Source organism: Magallana gigas, chromosome 10 (genome assembly GCF_963853765.1).
Source record: "Magallana gigas chromosome 10, xbMagGiga1.1, whole genome shotgun sequence".
Lineage (NCBI taxonomy): Eukaryota > Metazoa > Mollusca > Bivalvia > Ostreida > Ostreidae > Magallana > Magallana gigas.
Genome location: NC_088862.1, coordinates 11,535,700 through 11,555,116, shown reverse-complemented (window position 1 = coordinate 11,555,116; position 19,417 = coordinate 11,535,700). Strand labels below are relative to the sequence as shown.

At 31.9% G+C, this 19,417-nt stretch overlaps 1 protein-coding gene across 1 annotated transcript; it reads left to right on the top strand.

The window, feature by feature from the left end:
• Nucleotides 1-2,395: 2,395 nt before the first annotated feature.
• On the top strand, nt 2,396-18,304 carry LOC105322975 (uncharacterized). Its single transcript, XM_066073609.1, has 5 exons — nt 2,396-2,517; nt 3,781-3,970; nt 7,491-7,601; nt 16,770-16,827; nt 18,103-18,304. The coding sequence occupies exons 1-5, from the start codon at nt 2,449-2,451 to the stop codon at nt 18,302-18,304; spliced, it is 630 nt and encodes a 209-aa protein (XP_065929681.1). The 5' UTR covers nt 2,396-2,448.
• The last annotated feature ends 1,113 nt before the right edge of the window (nt 18,305-19,417 follow it).

The following is a 19,417-nucleotide window of genomic DNA, read 5'->3' as shown; positions in this document are numbered from 1 at the left end:
AACGACTATCGATGTCAAATCGGTCAATTTTTAGTGCTCGGTTACTCGGACGTTTTTCCGATCGAGAACCCGGGTACTCGGTAAATGTGTAAATAAATATGAGCAAGTACATTGATAACTGTAAAACCTTGGTCACTTTTGTAGAAATAAAACCACATGATCTAATGGGATGTTTCCCCGTATGTGTTTTTCGTGTAAGAATAATGAGCACTTCCTTTTTCTACTGTGTATATAATAAACTATATAAACGATGTTCAGTGAAAACAAATCATTAAAGTAAGCCAAAAATAAGGGTAGAAGACAGCCAAAGGTGAGAAAAGCTAGGTAACAGGTGCTTGGTCACGATAATTACTATATCAACACTGCCACAGGCCATAACGGTCATTTCGTATATTTAAAGGCGTAGGAAATCCTAATTACTGTATGTACAAGTGCAATGGACATTTTAATTTTTAAAACCGATGTTTTAATGCATTATTAAATAAACTTAGAAATATTAAAAAATACACGTCCGAGTAACCGAGTACCAATTTTAGTATTCGATACTCGGACGTTCGATCGAGTACCCGGTTAACCGGGGATTCGTTGACATCCCTAATAAATACAATACACACACTGACAAACACAATTCCGTTATTGTCTTTTAAAATTTTTAAAATAACATAAAGTGTTTGGGTTTTTTTTGCCATTTTGTTTGATCTTGCTTTGCAAACAATTTATAGCGAGCGCAGCGAAGCGAGCTCTAAGAACCAGTGTGCGCGAGAAAAGAACGAACTAAACCTATAGATTCATCAAACAAAATTGTTTGTCTACGTCCCATAATGATCTCTAATCTTTTCACCCGTAGTGTTATGCTAAAAATGGCCGACATTTAACTCGTAATTAACAGTGTCTTGAGGTTTGAAGACACGTTCTGAGTATTGCACAAGCTTTGGCGAGACCCAAGATATTTGCTTCATGCTTTCATACCTTCGTATTGAGTCGAGATACGTAAACAAAGACAAAACAGGTTATGAATGACGTCACAGTGCTCTCGCGATATATTTCCCGCGTTAAACTAGAGGTGGATCAAACATCTGTAATGCGTGTACTAGCTACATTACTGTATTTCAGTATAGACTGCGATATCTGCCTCAGATGAAGTTTTTAATTGTTGGTTTTTGTTTTGATAGAGACATTAAATATATACTAGCAAGAGCCATACTTTACTATCATCTCGCTCCAATTTTAAGCCAAATTTGCAGGCATGTACACTAAGTATAAGTAGGGAAGAATAAAAGAATTATTCATTTTGAACTGAAAAAAGATTAAACAGAAAAAACCAGTTAAAAAATCTATACAGACATTACATATTGTAAAACCATTAAATTAGAAAATAGGAAATTATACACATCTACAATTAGGGATAGGGGGCACGGATACAATGTATGTAATTAGGATGCAAAAAAAAATTTGAACCAGGAAAAAAATAAAATTTAGATAACGACAAGGCACCAAAAATATAAATATACTGTATTCATCGTTTACAATTTTGACCAATTTAAACACAAAATAAATTTTACAGACTAATCAATTCTCTCCAATTGTAAAGAACGGTTTTAGGCGGAAGCAAGTATATGAATTTTGTAAGAATTTTAAAACTTAGAAATCTTATAAATCTATCTCTCTCCCTCTCTCTCTCTCTCTCTCTCTCTCTCTCTCTCTCTCTCTCTCTCTCTCTCTCTCTCTCACACACACAAACATACACACACACAAGTTGATAACTTAAATTACACTAAGTTGACATTGATGCATTGTACATGTATGTGTAATCCTTGCTGCGCTCGCCACAACGGTAGCACCGTAAACATATTACCTGGTAGTATCATTAATTATATTATTTCCTAATGCTTAGCAATACTTTCAACAAATGCAACCAAATCAGTTTACATTTAATTGACACACTAAGCAACATACATGTATATACGTTATCAACGTTTGAATTTTTGAAGTGTTATATAATTTACATTTTGGTGTGTAGTTTTCGTGGAATCTCGATGTTTTGAAAAGCATGAAAGATTAAATCCCCAAGTAGAGATTTTTTGGACAATCTATTTACGAAATAAACGTAGCTTGGATATAGAGGTATTGCAACTTATGATTATTATAATATCAAACAAATAATTTTCCAGGCAGAAAATTGGATTTAAATGTAACAAAAAGGGTAAAAGGAGTAAAATGAATTGTCCCAATAGAAGCTAGATTTGTCGAGATTATTTTATTGAAGTGATTGTGCCTAATTTCCATTACCTAAAACATTTGAAAATACATTTTGATGGTTGGTTTCACAGAAATAGAAAATAAAAATGTAGAATCGTTTGTTGTTTCAGCTTCGTTTATTAAGGAGGATAAGCACTCTACAGGTGGGCGACTAAAAAACGTGTGTGTGTGTGTGGTAATTTGAACACCATGGAACTACACAGAAGAATGTGTCTCATTTTATTTGGAACATTGATGTCTTCTTGTTACCTCCTTTGTGTAAGTAAACTACTTCAGAAAGCTGAACTCCATTGATATAGATATAATAGTATGACATCTATTTATAAAGTTTCCTTTTTACCTTGCCCTTTGAAACAATGTGATCATCTTTACAGAACAAAAACTTTTGCAAACTTGTATATTTGATAAGAGATGAAATTTGAGTTCTTGGCATTGTGTGACAAACGGCTTTTATTCTTGCAATGTATCATTTATAGCTTAAAATCATCACCAAAGCGGCGGTTATATTAAAAGAGAGAGAGAGATAGAGAGAGGGAGACAGACAGACAGACAGACGGACGGACAGACAGACAGACATTGATAAAGGCAATGAAATAAATGTGAGCAATTCTAGTAAGTATGACATTTGTAAACAAAAATAAAGTAACTCCAGACCTGAGCATATGATGACATTTACTCAGAATAAAAAAAATATATATACATGTACTGATGGATATAAAACACAATATATTGCAGAATTCTATTTGTAGTGATATGTTTCCCTTTAAAGAATGATCTTTTCATAGCAAATAGTTAATTTTAGTTAATAAATATTTTTGCGTTCCATACAATAACTGCAAGGAATGAGTGAGAAAAAGCCAACATTTAGTCTGAATTTCTTCTGTTTTGCTATAGGTCTATATTTCTTTAGCGTATTTTCAAAATACAGCAAAAGTATCCAATGTTATGTCAATAGTAATTCATTCTATTTATATGTTTTGTATTTAGACTACATTTTACTCGTGACATTGAACTTTATAACAATCCGAACTTAACTATCAAATCCCTAAAAAAACAACATTCTTAATCAGCTTAGAACAAAATTCATCGTTAGTAGGTCTACAAAATCGTAAATCATTGATGGTGCTTCATCTTCACAAAACTAGCTATGTAAACCAATCAAGATGTGACATTCTCTTACTTTTTTTTGGAAAATTATAAAAACCTGTCGATTTTCTTGTCGATATAATATTGATATCATATGTTATGGATATCATCAATTTTTAAGTAAGTTATAAAAGAGGTGGAATGAAAATCATAATTATTTACATGTATCAAATCTAAAGGTCACCATTGATAATCTTATTGCCTTAGAAAAGAAAAAAAATAAAGCTTAGGCACGTAAAATATAATGTACCAAAGTAAAGGTTAACCTGTGAATATATGAAATTAATGCTACGTAATAATTAGTGCTATGCTGTGAAATTATAAGTAACATTTATTATATTAAAAGGGAATATAACGGACGTATATTTATTCCAGAAAAAACTGGGTGGTTACAAGTTTCCAGTATACTCAACACAAAATTGTCCTAGAAATCAAACAGAGTGGAACGAGAGGTCGTCTGCAATCAACTGTACAAAGGATAATGGATACTTGTGTTTCCCGAACGAACAGTTCACCCAGTTGCTGGAGTTCTGTCATAGAGCGCGTTTCATATGGATACAGGAAGGTACATTATTTGCAACTAACCGATAAAGCTGCTAGATTGTGATTGGCGGCTAGTCATGTAAAAAGTGAATAACTGTGGTGCTAGTATGCACGTCTAGCTCAACCGAACGCTTTATCTATGCAAAGCAGAGAAAAAAGAAAGAGAGAGAGAAATAGATAGAAAGAGAGAGAGAGAGAGAGAGAGAGAGAGAGAGAGAGAGAGAGAGAGAGAGAGAGAGAGAGAGTGGTTGTGCGAGACCTACTATAACTATAAACAGGTTATTGTAAGAAATAATGAAAGTAAACTTTATACACTCATAAATAAATTGCATTATGTTTCTTTCCATTTTAATAATCTTAAAGACTAAAAACCTAATTACACTACTGAGTTGATTTTTCTTGTAATATTAAACTTAATGTCTTTCATTCAATTTCGTAGCTTTAAATTGTATGCGGCCGTTTTTTTGGCGCCTGCAGAAGTTTTTTTCTTGTTTTGTATTTTTCAAAAATAACAATAGAGTTGTTTTCCCGACCTTTTTTACCCTAGTTAAATTTAAGTAATTCACAAAAAAAAACTTACATTCACCCGAAAATCAGTTTTCTGAAACTTTTATGCTTTGTAAGAAATTAAAAAAACAAACCTTTTTTTAACGCGTCCAACGTGTGAACGAAATTTTACTTATATCTTTACCCACACCATTTCAACCCATCACATCAATCTTTTTTTTATTGAAGTACAAAATCACATTTTTACATAATTATATATATTAAGTAGAATTTGTAATCCCATGAACAAAAATATAACATATGTACTCTTTATTTTATCAGTATTTGCTGGTAGAAAAAACTATATATGGTTTGAGCCTAAAATGGCCCCCTAAATGAACACTGTCATTTTACTGTAATTTTTTGTTTTATATGTACAAATATACATTTGAAGTTTTTTCATAATTTTCATTTTGAGTTTAGTGCCCACAATTTAAAAATCAGACCCAACCTAACAGAAAGTAAACCCCAACTAAACCCTGGGTTTACTTTCTGGGTTTACTCTGGATTAACTTCGGGTTTACTAGAGTGGACCCAGAGTAAACCCAGAGTAAACCCAAAGTAAACCCAGAGTGGACACAGAGAGTAAACCCAGTCAGAAGTATACCCCTGAAAGTAGACGCTAACTCTGTATTCGGAATATACAAAGGGTAGGAATTACAGGCAGTAGGATGGTAAGATAAAATACTAGTCTGCTTCATACTTCAGTGCATACTGTTATCCTCAAAAGCAATTTCAAAGTAAACCCAAAGTAAACCCCGAGTGGACCCACATTTTTAGAAAGGAAACCCAGAGTAAACTGCAAGTAAACCCAAAAAGTAAACCCGGGGTTTAGTTGGGGTTTACTCTGGTGTTAGGTTGGGTCTGATCGGTACTGTATGGCATCATAAAGTTTACCTTTTCTCGCCATTTTCTCATTTTTAGCATAAAACGGCTTGTTTTGAAGCAGTTTTTCTTTAAGGTAACATTGACCGACTGCTTGAACAAACAAAATATTTTCACCAAAGATGTATCTCTCCAATACTTTAAAGTGACAAAAAGTTCGTTCTTGTTCAAAGAGTCGCTCTATATTTCCCATTCGAAAAAAGATAAGAAAAATGAAAATTTTTGACTGATTTTAATTGAATTATAAAAATATTGTCACTTCTGACGTCATATACTGCCAGTGCGTGCATATAAATCAAATGAAAAGGTGAAAAACATATTTTATGTCAACTCTTTTATAAAATAACACAACATATTAATGTACCTGAATCGTTTTAAAAACAGCGAATTATGGGGGCCAAATTTGACTGATATCATGTATATAGTTCTTTGTGAAAACAATGCACTGTTATGCAGAATATCATTTCTAACCGTCTTCTGTACCCCAAATCAACCCGATAACGAACCCGATTGTAATAATACAAAAAAAAACCTATCTATTAAATTTACAACACAATGCTTGACTCTATATTACAGAACTTATTGTATATATGTTAGAAAAAATAAGAGGAATGGTACAAATAATGCACGATTTTATTATTGACTACATACTTTCCTCGTTTATTTAATACACACCTAACCCGATTACGAACCCGAACATTAAAAAATTGGAACATAAAAAATTAATTTTCTCGAAAATATGTCATCCAGACGCTACAAAAGTGTAAACGTAAACTTGTTCTGTAGATTGGCATTTATATTGTTCAGCAAATTTCACAGAATGAATCTCTGCCATTCAGTCAATTGAAATCTGACTGAATGGTAACTGAAAGGTGACTGAATGGCATAACTATGCCATTTAGTCACCTTTCCGGACCATTCAGCTACCATTCAGTTGACTGAATGGCAGAGATTCATCCTGTGTTTCATGTTATTCCTCAAACGCATAAAGAAAAAAGTGTGGAAAATTGAAGTGGGACGGACAGACAGACTGACTGACGGGCGGACGGGCGGACGGACTGACGGACGCAGAGAGAAGCTATAGTTTCCTACGGTGAAACCGGTAGGGGACTAAAAATAAAACAAGTGACATGTTTGTCAATATTTACAATTCCACAAAAGATCACGAATCAAATTAGGATTTGTAATGTTTAATATATATATAGTACATTGTTTTTCTGCATTAATGCATTTAGATGTAAATTTCATTACTGTTCTTGGGAAAGGGAATTTAATTCAATTAAAATGAATAAACAAAATGTGCCATTTATTTTGAGTATTTTAGAAATTATTTAAAAAAAAATTAAACGGGTGCATCCAATTTGCTTTGTGGCAACGCACTTGCAAAAAGTCCAACCTGTACTATGATTGGCATCCATTTTTAATAAAATTGTTCAAATGCGTTTAATTTTGGACGAAGTCGAGTCAAATGCATTATTAAGGTAAATCAACAGGGTTTTTTTTTTAATAAAGGACTGACTTCAAATTAGTTTTAGTTTGTTACTTTCTGAACAGTAATGAATAATGAGTGTTTTAACACACTGTGTGCCCACAGTACAATAAGATGGTAATTTTTGACTTTTCCTTTAAAAGAACCATCCAAATTTTGAGGTACATATATATTTCTAATTTCAACCGTTGCATTCGCTATCAAAAACATTAATAATCTTTTTCTTTTTACTTTTCTTTTGAAGCATAGTGAAATAAAAACTTATTTATCAGCTTTTTCTGTAAACACGAAAATGGTAAACAACTTAAATTTTGTTAAGTTGTTATAAACATGGCCTTTAAAAAATAATATTAAAAACAAATTTCTATTTTAAGATTGATCTTATATATCATTACAGGTTAACGGGGGGGGGGGGGGGGGGGAGGGGGTGACAGCGAACTTAAACCCGGTTCTAAATAGAAACATAACTAAAACCATTTTACATATACAAAAATATACTGTCCTCTTTATTGTATAGTTCCAGCATTTTAATTGCATGACAAGACTTCTTAGTATGCCTGCCCATTGTTATATCATTGCATGTTTTTCTTGTTTTAATGATCATGGTATGATTTAATTTCAGGTTATTGTTTGTATCTAAAAAAAGATGACTCGGCGATATATGCATACAGCTGCAGCAGTTTCCAATCCGGATGTCATAATTCTTCCTTTCCGTCATATGATTTGTTTGAACGTAAGTCTCAAGGGGTAATGTATTTAACATAAAAAAAACAATAGCAACATTTATGGTTTTATTATCATTAAGCACCAACATTTGTTCACGAAATCACAATTTCATTGAATTAAAATTTATGGCAAAAGTGTATTGGTACAGCAATCGTCTACGAGTGAAAGTGATTTAAACTTTGAAATTGTCAAAATTCTCGAACATTAATATATACAATAGTACACTGTCTTTTGACAATCCATTTTGAAATGTATGATCAAAATCAATAAAACACATTTTTAATGCTTCTTATGATAATATTTTTTTCTGAGAACAACCAATTTTGAAAACATATGTTATTTCTAATGGCATATTCTTCTATTGCTTTTGTAAAACATCAATTTTTCAACAATTTATGACTGTCAAGTGCAAAAAAGGGTCTACCATCAACTGATAAGACGCCTTTGAATTGAAACAAGTAGTTTGCTGGGTGTTTTTTTCTTTGAGGACAACTCGTTGTTGGGCGATTGAAACTCCGGCGTGTACTTCTCAAAAGTCTTTAAAGTAATCATACTTTTTCAGATAAGTCAATGTATTTCAGATTAGTCAATCGTCAAAAATATCACACAAGTTCATGTATATCGTACGTTGTTACTGTTTTGAAATGTGAGCGATATTATGTGGAGAGAAGTAGAATGCGTTTTAAGTCCTTCATTCTTTCATATAATGTTAGCCTTGTTAATTTTATGTTTCAAGTCAATATATATAATACATATTACATATGTTGAAATCACAAAACTCTTTTAATATTTGTTTTTTCGCAATAGTCAATTTTTAAAAAAAAAAATTTTTTTTCTTTTTTTTTTGCATCTTCTTCAATACTGGTATGAAGATTTGAATGTATTCCGAATAATTGATTACCACTTTCTAAATAAAGAATTAGAAGCTTAAATTTTCAGTTAGTGTTTGTCAAAATAATCGAGTCGTTATTTTTGGCCTGACAGTTTTATGTTTAACTGCTGACATATCTATAAATAGCCACAAGAACCAAACAGCATCAAAGAAGCCTCCACTTCACAGAAATTACACAAATTGTAACGCTGTATAATTTTAAATTGACTGGCTTGTTCAGATAGAGATGCTTCTGATTGGTCCAAAATCATTTGATACCTGCAGCAAAAAACTTTGTTCAAAAATACTATTTCTATTGTTTTTGTAGTGTTTTCGGGGGTTTATTTAAATGTTAATTCGGCTCGGGTTCGGGATCTGGTGTATTTTTGTAGTTTTGTTCCTTCCGCCAGGCTGAGGCCAGTTACACGTTGTCTGTCTTGTGTTCTTCTGGTTTGTCAGCTTTTATCTTCTTTATTCTTAGTTGTTAATATACGTTTTTACCTAAGTAATATGTGTTGTTCTTTTGTTCAATAGTAAAAATCACTTTATTTTGCATAAACATTATATATAAAAGGAGAGTTTCCAAAATAAATAATTTCAACACAAATACTTTGCTCGAAAATAGATTTAGTGATGAAAGATGATTTTGAAATTTGACAGTTTAAAATATACATGTAGCAAAAGATAACATGCTTGCACAGATTAGAAAAGAATAGACAAACAAGATAATAAAAAACATGTAGGGTTTAACAGTATGGATTAAAAATGATATTATGCCAAATGTTGATTTGTACGTAACAAACTATCAGCTGATGTGTTTTTATTTTGTTCTGAGATCTATGATACAGATATTTTAAACACCCTTTCACGCAATGGATTCAAGGTATTGTGTTTTTGCATTTCGCTCAAAATAAAACATCTTCAGTGTAATTTTATATATAAAAAAGGCAATCGACTGTTACTTGCCCTTTATAGATAATTACAAGGGTTGCTCAGAAATTTTTGAAACAGCCCATATTTGGCTTCATTTTCTTACTAACGGATATGAGTGAAAAGTGGCATAGACATTGAATAATCTCTAACAAATAATTTTACAATGTAATTAAAAGCAATATGAGCTGTATATTTTAGAATTTTATTTTGCTACAAAAACCTGCTAGTATGATAAGTCTGCATATAACTTAAACTTTTATGATAAATAAGATTTGAAAAAATTATTAATGTTTATCAAAGGAAAGATTTCTTTTCTTAGGAATATATAGCAAATCAATTATTGTACAGGACGACAATAATTCAATTTTGCTCCAAATAAGGCTTCTTAACGGCCTTTTCCACAAAAACACGGCTTACAGAAATTTAAAAACCATGATATTTTTGTCATTTTAGTAGAAAAAAACATTTTAGTAAAAAAACATTCAACATGAAAAATGCAGCTCATATTGCTTAAAATTATTTAGTATTTTGTTTTAACAGTATATACACTAGTCAATGCTCGAGTTATACAGCGCGGACATAAACTTGGTCTTTAAAAAACTTTCACTTCTATTTCCAAAGTGTCTGTTGACCTAAATTTGATAATAAATTGAAGACAGTTGTATTTCTTTTTTTCAGTTTTATTGACGTATTGTAGCTAAACGTTGTGCATGTTTCACTTGTGTTCAAGTTGATATACACAATTCATACAAGTGTATTAACCAAGCCATTTAAACAATAAAATACATAACCCGAAAATGACTAAAACAAGAAATGTTATAAATTTTCAATAAACTTTTCTTTTTACTAAATCTTTTATTACTAGTACCCACATTTTTAACATTTGATAGATTTGCAATGAAAAATGACACTAACAAACTATCAACCATTTCAAAAATCCACAAAACAAAATACAAATTCGAAGTAAAGCGACCCTCATAAAAGATAATGGAAGGATCCGGTGCCTAGGAGGAGTAAGCATCCTCTTCTCTATATATTCCATATATTCATATAAATATTAATATGATATGACATAATATAAATATTCATATAAATATAACATATTGTACAGGTTCTGTGTGGCATGCTCAAAACTAAATATCGAACGTGTGATTGACATTTAGCAAAAAATCCTCCAAATATATAGAAAATGTTTGATTTAAACATTTGAAAATAATAAAAAAAAATTTAACCAAATTTTGCGGAAATTTTACCTTTGAAGCCCTTGATGTTAAACTCGACATCACTGATCTCCATGTTTCATATAATACTGAATACGTACTAAAGCAAACTGAATGAATCGAATAAAATTCTTGATATTCAAAAAGTTTTCATTTCAAATCAATGTAACTATCATAGAAATTGTCTATTTTAAATGTAAGTTCCCCCAAAAATCAGGCATCTTCATATGAAGGGTTTTCGTAATCTTTCTATTCAGTCTAGTCATCTTGCATAATTAAAAACAATAGTTGATAAAATAAGTTTTCTTAATTAAGAATATTGACAACAGATCCCAATTAGGCTGAAATTGAATTTTAGGAACAAAAAGGTCAAATTAAATAGGTCATTATTAAGGTTTTCCGCTGGGATCGGAAAACCTTACTATTATTCTGAAAAATTTTCAAATTTCTTATATTTTTTTTTCTTCTAGACGCCAACTTTGATCCTTAATATCTCGCTCGTTTGTTCATCGATTGTTTTGAAATTTTCACGACTGATAACATGCCGCGTGATGTTGTCGTTGCATATTTTAGTTGAGGAAAATCCCTATCCAGTTTTGAGTTATTCCCCTTTTAGTAAAATTTAACGACTTCTTTTGTCCAGGGGGTTTAGCTTTAACGATGACTGGCAGAGTCTCAAAGATGGGCTGGTTTGGAAGCTAATACATTGAATTTGTGCGAGATATATTTTATTTATTATTTAAATGCAAATAAAAGGGGTGATATAGATGTTGAAACAAAGGTAAGGAAAAAAATCAAAAAAATTCGCGTATTTTCCGTGTTAGTTTTCTACCTGATAAAAATTTGTTATAACATGTATTTTAAAAGTTCTTGGTCTTACCCAGACCTTTCATTCGGTATACCGAAAAAGGGGCTGGCCCTTATAATTAGGGAGTTAGAGGCGTCCAAAGTTTCTTGTCAATAACTTAAAAAGGAATAACAATTTCTAATGCATTATTGAAGCAAAGTTGTAAAGTAATTAATTTTGAATCCTTCTATAGTATTCAATTTAATGTTTTCGTTATTTATAGTCAGTATTTGCAGAAACAATTGTTGTCAGTTCGGTCCATTTTTTGTGGGGGTGCGCACGTTTATGAGGTTATGAAAGGGCTTCTTGTAATGCACTAACTGATACATGTAGCGCGCAAAAATAATTCCACATAAAATTCCCAAATGTTTTTATTCATATGTACATTTTCATTTCATATAGATGAACCTCTTTGACCTTATTTTTGTTGTTTGTTTCATAACGGTGCCCCTGTCTATATTTAGATGCATTACGAGACTCAGGTAACCGATCGATAGGAGAGTCGCTAGCTGTATTCAGGCCGTCGCCTAGACGACAGTGCATGTGCTTGTAGAGCTGGACGTACACGTTTAACGCCCCACTGTGTTACTGTAACAGAGACATTTTGAATTGTTTCAGTACTGGGAGATGTGTTAATAAAATGGTTCCAATGCATGGTAATTAAACTCGACTTTTCTACAATACGTATACACGGCCGTCTTATAAAGCACAATGTGTATTACTAACATGACAAATGTACGCTGGCAATTTAATACGAACGCGGGATTGCTCCCGATAGAACAATTCTTTTAAAGCAAAAAAAAAAAAATACTGATTTGCGATGAATACAATATAATTATCATCGTGGAGACGATTTTAAAAAGTGAACTTAATATTCGTATACGATAATATTTGAATCCAAAGCCGCTAGTTTTTAGTTACGGTTATTAGAGATATTAATTATGACTTGCCCCGCGTTTCAGGTTTTTTAATTGCAAAACATCTACAAACGAAAAAACCAAACAACCTTCAGCAGCAACTTATAAATTATTTATTCCATGCACAATTCTAAAGAGGTAATTAAATAAATTTTATAAATGCTTTATACTTGTATTCGCTATCTTCCATGGAAAAAAGTGGCATGGAAAAAATGTTGTTCAATGTTCATCAAATACGCTTTAGCCTTAGGAATCGAAAATAATTAACAAACTGTATATTGATAGATTGACATATCAACAAACATTCAGACTCGCAATGTGTTTTTTACAAGCTCTATAAAATGTAGACTCAATGACTGAATTCTTTACCGTTTTCCGTCTGGGTTATTTTGAATCACGTGTGTACGTTATGTGTAGCCATATAGATGAACACTTTAATTGTTTAATTTTTAAAAGAAATTGTGTACATGCAGAGCAATGCAATGCTAGGACAATTAAATTCCAACAATGTATATGGTGAGGCCGGTCAGACTGATACTGGTTCTGCTTGTTCTACAAATAGTGAATGTAAGACGAAGTATTTGGGTGTTATATTTTAAACAAATATAAGTATTGCTTTCTTAAAAGCTTGCCTTACTCAACAAAGTATTTCATTGGAATCATTCTTAGTTACCTTAGCTGCATATACATGTATGTACCGCATGGTCTGTATCCAGGAAAAATTGACTACCATCCGAAATTTTTCATACAAGGTCTACAGACTTGCAGCTAGCATTACCTTTAAAAATACAATTTAGAATTTGCCGCTGTTTATAAATTCATTAAAAAGATGCGCAGAATCAAGTGGTAATATGTCGTTTAATATGGGATTTATGACGTCTATTTATATTGTTTTCATTAAAATTATTTCATTTTTTCAAGCTTGTGGGTGGAATAAATTCAGTTTCACATGTTATATGACATAAAGATGTCCTCTCCCCACTTTTTCTCGCAGTAACTATTTTTTTAAAATTTACATAAAAAAATTTAATTATCATGGAGTTGCCCCCCCCCCCCCATTTTGGTAAAAAAAATGGTATGAAAATCATGAAATCTATACTTTTTGGTAAATTTAAAAACAGAAATATGTATAGACTTCAAAACATATTGATTCTTACAGTAAAACAATTTATTTTTGCCAGTAAGTATAAGAATGTCCAAAACCTCTCGACGCTCATGTTAAAACAAACAGTCACTGATAGAATACATATTGACATGAGAAACTACTGTTGTTGAAGAATTGTAAATTTGCTGAGTATGAAAAGTATTGGCAAACTATTTGCGATTTGTTATAAAATGTGTTTATAATAGCTGCAAGGAAATTGTAAGCAAATAATGACATCCTCTTGCATATGTATTTTTTGATAGATAGTGTTCCCCTCTTTTTCTCCACCCTCTTTCACCCCCCCCCCCACCTCATAACTAAAAATACTCCAACTTTCATGGGTGATAAAAGCAAGTTTTCAAGATTGTTTGTGCATATACATGTCTCTCTGTCAGTTTATACACCTGTCTGTACATGTGCTTTTTTATGTGACTGTGTTTATATTATACTTATATTCTAAATCTCAAATGAAGTGAATATGTGATGTGTATGCACTGTAAACTAAACATATAGGAAGATGTAAATAACTTGTACATGAAAGTTTGAATAAAAAAAAAATAATAATAATGAAATTATGAATGAAATTTTGAAATTTTTGGAAAATTCAAATTTTTTTTTTCTTTTTTTGCTTGTCAAGATTTGTTCGATGAGTCCCCCCTCCCCCCACTTTCAAAAACGATGCTACATGTACGTGCTTGGAAATTACTCATTTCTTTATTCCCCTCTTTAATAAACAAAACAAACTAACAAACATAACCGATCCATATAATTACATGTATCAAAAATAAACTTCAAAAACAAACAACACATTCATCCTTCACCCACAAAATTGCCTTTTCGATATTTGTCATCGTTGTAGACCCGTGTAACAACCTGTTAAGTAGGTGCTTGCACGACAAAAAAACCCTTGCTGATCTACATTTTCATTAACGCATACAAAGAAAAATTATATTTTGAATTATTTTTGAATTTCTTTTGACGTAAAAAAAAAAAGACAAGAAATTGGTTCTCAGTCTCTCTTTATGCCTGTTTGTTAGCGGTTAATCCAAGTTCATTTTGAATATCCTTTTGTTATTTAAAAAATGCGATGTAAATTTTTTTTCATGCAATATTTCGGATAAAGCAATGGAGAGTTGTTTCTTGAAATTTTATTGGACCATAAAATTGTAAAATGCTGACGATGAAAATTGTGCCCGATTTCTTTCTTTTCTTTTAAGATAAAACTTTATTGATTTAAAAAATGATTCTTTGAGACAAACAAATTGACATAATCAATAAGAGTTTGACAATCTCTTACTGCAGGTCTGTAGCTTTTAGTCAGAAAAAGAATCGGATGGAAGACCTAGGACACAGATAGTCCATCCGAATTTCTTGAAAAATGCCATTATTTTCGTACGCGGACGCAATACTCACCGAGACTAAATTGTTCGTATTTTAAGTTTTAAGTTTTAACTGATTTGAAAGGTAATATTGGTTTTCTGATAATTATGAACATGAATAATTAATTTAAAATGGTTAAAATTACAGTAAAATTAGCGGCATCGGTCTTCTCCGTGCGCGGATCTAGAAAGGGGAAGGGTTTCAGACCCCCCCCCCCCCCCCCCCCAGCGAAATTTCTTTCAATTACGTTTACATTATAAACTTACCAAATATGCATGCCTCTGACATCCCTTGGCAAACTCAAATAACCGTCTGACTTTTCATCCCCCACCCCGGAAAAATTTTCTGATCCGTGCATGTTCCCCCTCCTCGAAATACAAAATTATTCCTCAAAACCCCATGTAAAATTTCCAGGATCTCCGCATATATACTAAGAGATTCATTGGCGCTTGCGTTCGATAAAAATGCGTGTAAAACGTTTGCCAATGGTCTTTTTACCTTCGTATCGGGCATAACCACAGTCCCACTCTGTGAATAAAATGCGGCGAATCAAACTAGAGACAACGTGTTAAGATCTGTATTTGCTTATAAACATGTAGTATCATCGTGCAAAATGCACTGTTCAATTATAATTTTTTTTGGATTTTTTCTCACAGTTTATTTCTTACAAAGATACTTTTTTATTCAGTGATTGACACTTTTCAGACTTTATATGTGATTTCAAAGAGACAGGGTGTCATGTATCAAGGACTGTTGATCTCTTAAAACAACATTTTGCAATTATCAGATTTTCATTTCTTGGACATCAAAGACTCATTGAGTTTATTTAATTGTTTTATATCTGTGAACCTTTCACTCAGCTTACTTATATCATTACCTGTCAATTTATACTCATTGTTAAGATTCTTATAAATAGTTATGTACAAATGTCAATGCGCAGTCTGGAATACGGCGGCCAGCCCCGGCCACGTCCGACTCTCCCAGAGTCTTGAGTCCGGAGGCCACTCCTGGCCATATCCGACTTGTTTGTAACATTTCTGTCTGTTAAATTGTTATAATGTTGCCATCGTTGAGTCTCGTCCAATAATGTGGAATCCTGCATCAATTGCCTGTTTATTTCTCTGGAACTGTATACTGGTGGACCTTCGGGAATACGGCAAACCTACCCTTCGTTTTAGCTTACGGCCCACAGCGCGCCACAACCTTATACCTTTTACACTTTACGCCAACATTCCCTCACCCGGTTCGTACTGCACACGACCGATGCAGATCCAGACGAATTCTCTATCATCGTAAAATCTACGCGGTCACAGAAATATAATACTTTGTTTCTCAGTCTTTACTCATCTAATATTGTACTATGGTCAGCTATCAATTTTTTATAATACGTCACAAGTATGACGCAGCTACGACGGAAAACCTAATCGTTGCTTGCAACGAGCTCGTCTCTAGTTCGGTGGTACATTTCTGTCCCTCTGACCTAAAACTGACCCCTCCATTTATTTGAAATTGTTAAGTATGTTTTGTCTAGATATTTCAATGATATACTTCTTAAGAATTTCTTTATACAACAACATTGGAGAATGGGATACCTTAAACAAAAACTTTACTCTTCAATGAAAGGGATCAGAAGCTTCAGTTTATCTGGCTTTGTAACAGGGTGTTTAACTAAATGAAATGACATGGATCTTATGACAAGTATTCAAAACAATTTATAACAACAGTAGTAAATTATGTACACAAGGTCCTTTTCTAATTACAATTTTCTCTCATATTTTACACGACAAAAACATTGAAAGTCTACAATAAAGTTTTTACAAAGAAATCCAAACGAAAACTCAGCCATTTGTTTCTCTCTTATAGATCCGAGTTGTACATCAATTGGAAATGGTTGTTTCCTTGCCGAACCATCTTGTAAAGGGTAAGACACTTTGGAAAGTATTAAGTATTGTAACTTAACTTTTAAAAACTTTTGCGATATATCTTTCTTTTCATTTTACAATTTTTCACAATTCTTTAGCTAACTATAAAATATAGAATATTCAGGTTTGTTCAATAATAGGGTCCGGTTCCCTTCAAAGGGAAAAGGGATACGGTCGTTTCATGCATGTCTTTTACAATATTATGCTATGCTATGGGATGCGATTTTAATGATATGCTATGCGATTTCAATGCAATGATATGAGATTTGTATGCTTCGCTATGATAAATTAAAATGAAGGACTGAGTGATATAGTATGGTATACTATGCTATGGCATGTTATGAGATTTGAACAAAAAGCTTCCATATACAGGAAAGTTTCAAACATTTTGAAATAAAATGAAAAAAAAAATGTTTACTACTAATCTGCAATGTGAACACTTAGTCTTAATAAAAGCATTTAAAACCGAGTTCAAATCATACTGTATGCTATGCTACAGTTTGCTATGGTATGATATGACGAATGAGAATCTATGAGATTGTATGGTATGGTGTGAGATTCCAATGCTATGGTACAGTGTATGAGATTCCAATGCTATGGTATGAGATTTCAATGCTATGCTATACTATGGTGTATGTTGTCAAAGATATGCCTGTACTGACTGTAATTAGGAAACAGTAAAAATAGGACGGGGTGTTTAAAAACAAAACTTAGATAGCCTGTAATATCAAATTTTAACATTACATTTTTGAAAGATTGTTAATTTAATTTTGTTTCAGCACTGTGTTCTGTCAGCACTAAAAAAATAAAATTTATATGAAACAATTTGTAATTTTTAATGAATTATCAACATAATTTTTATCAGTGCCTTACTCCTTGAAGGATTAGAAGTTGAAACAATAATGTGAATTTAAAACAAGCTGATTCTTTTTAGCAACACAGTTTGTAGGCAATATTAAAACAGAAAAATCTTTACATATTTTTCAAACTGGGACCCGTCGACAATTTCGAGATCTCAAAAATGTTGGAAAGTTTTTTTTGTAATGAATATTCATCAAAATGTCTTTAACATCTTTCCAGAACTTATATGATACAAAATGTAATCTATAACAATAGCTGATATAGTGTAGATTCAAAATAATTTAGATTTTGACCTTTGGACCTGATCCTATCTCATTTTTTGAGAGGTCCGTGTTTGCTGTGCTCCTGTTTTGTAATTTCCCTATTGTAGAAATAAAGTTTTAACGTTATTTTTTTGTTTTGTTTTTAAACAGTATTGACACAACAACTCAACCTCCGGAAACTACGGAGTCAATAAACGTGGAAATTGCTGCTATGAATGCAAACAAAACACTTAAAAATAATGAATTTTCCATCAATGTTGGAGTGGCCATGATACCAATACTTTACGGAGTTCTTATCTCTATCTCTTTCTTCTGTACTGCGTGTATCATTTATAGGAAAGGTAAGACATGAATTTTCTTTACTTTATTTTTTTTTCATGTAATTCGTATCCAAACAAGCTTTTAATAATAAGACGATCATTTTGATCACAAATTACAAAAAGGAAAGAAGATATACATTGAGAAAGTGCTTATAAAAAAAGATAGTTGGATGCATATGGTCCGTCGGGTTTGTAAAGGTTAAGACCGTTGCTAAAATAGAACATTTTTGGGGGGAAATGGAGGTTTTTTTCATACATAATGAATATTAGCCAAGATCTGAAATTAGATTTTCAGGAAGTTTTGACGAATATTCTACGTGAAGCGTATGAATTTATTTATTTTTAATTATTGATTTTATGTTCCATTCGCTAAATTATATAATATATTGACACATACACTCGAATTGAAGAGAATTAAAGGTCTTATATTATTAAATGGTTAGAATCCTCTAAATTGTTTATATTACCACTTAAAGCCCCTTTATCAATTAAAATAAAACTACATAACATTTTGGTCTTTTCAGGATCACACTGGGCATATGTTTGGTAAAAATCTTTGCATATGTTAGTGATTTTATTATCGCTCCGAAAGTAGGTTTTTCTTATTGCTAAGTAGAAAAGATATGTATTTAAACAAACCGTTGATGAAAATATAATATAGTATATATAATATTATTCAAATCGCATCGTATGGTTTTTTTGGATATCTATAAGTTAAATGGATTGAGATCGGTATTTAGAAATTGCATGTGCGGATAAAATTGATTTCAAGAAAAAAAAAACCTATTCAATTGTATTCACTGGTTTTAAAGACTGTTCTAAAGTAATTGAATACTATTTCTTCGACTGTAGTTTATTTCTAACGATTATTTGGAGGAGAATATATGTATGCTTTTCCCTAAGCGTATAGAATAGAGGTTGTATAGCTATAACAAGAATTTCAAATGATCTCCCTTTGTATATTTATTTTCCTTGTTGCATGTTTTCGATGTCAGTCAGGATTTTGATAAATTTATAGAATTTCAATGATTAATGTTCAACGAATCATTAAAACAATCACATAGGTCAACAAAATGATGTTTTTATGGGAAAAAGTAAGACATCTATCATTTAACAAAGCAATCATTTCTTTTTGTGAATATGGA

Coding starts and splice junctions, on each gene's coding strand:
- LOC105322975 (XM_066073609.1), top strand. CDS start 2,449: ATGGAACTACACAGAAGAATGTGTCTCATTTTATTTGGAACATTGATG. Junction 7,602..16,769: donor GTCATATGATTTGTTTGAAC/GTAAGTCTCAAG, acceptor TCTCTCTTATAG/ATCCGAGTTGTACATCAATT. Junction 16,828..18,102: donor GCCGAACCATCTTGTAAAGG/GTAAGACACTTT, acceptor GTTTTTAAACAG/TATTGACACAACAACTCAAC.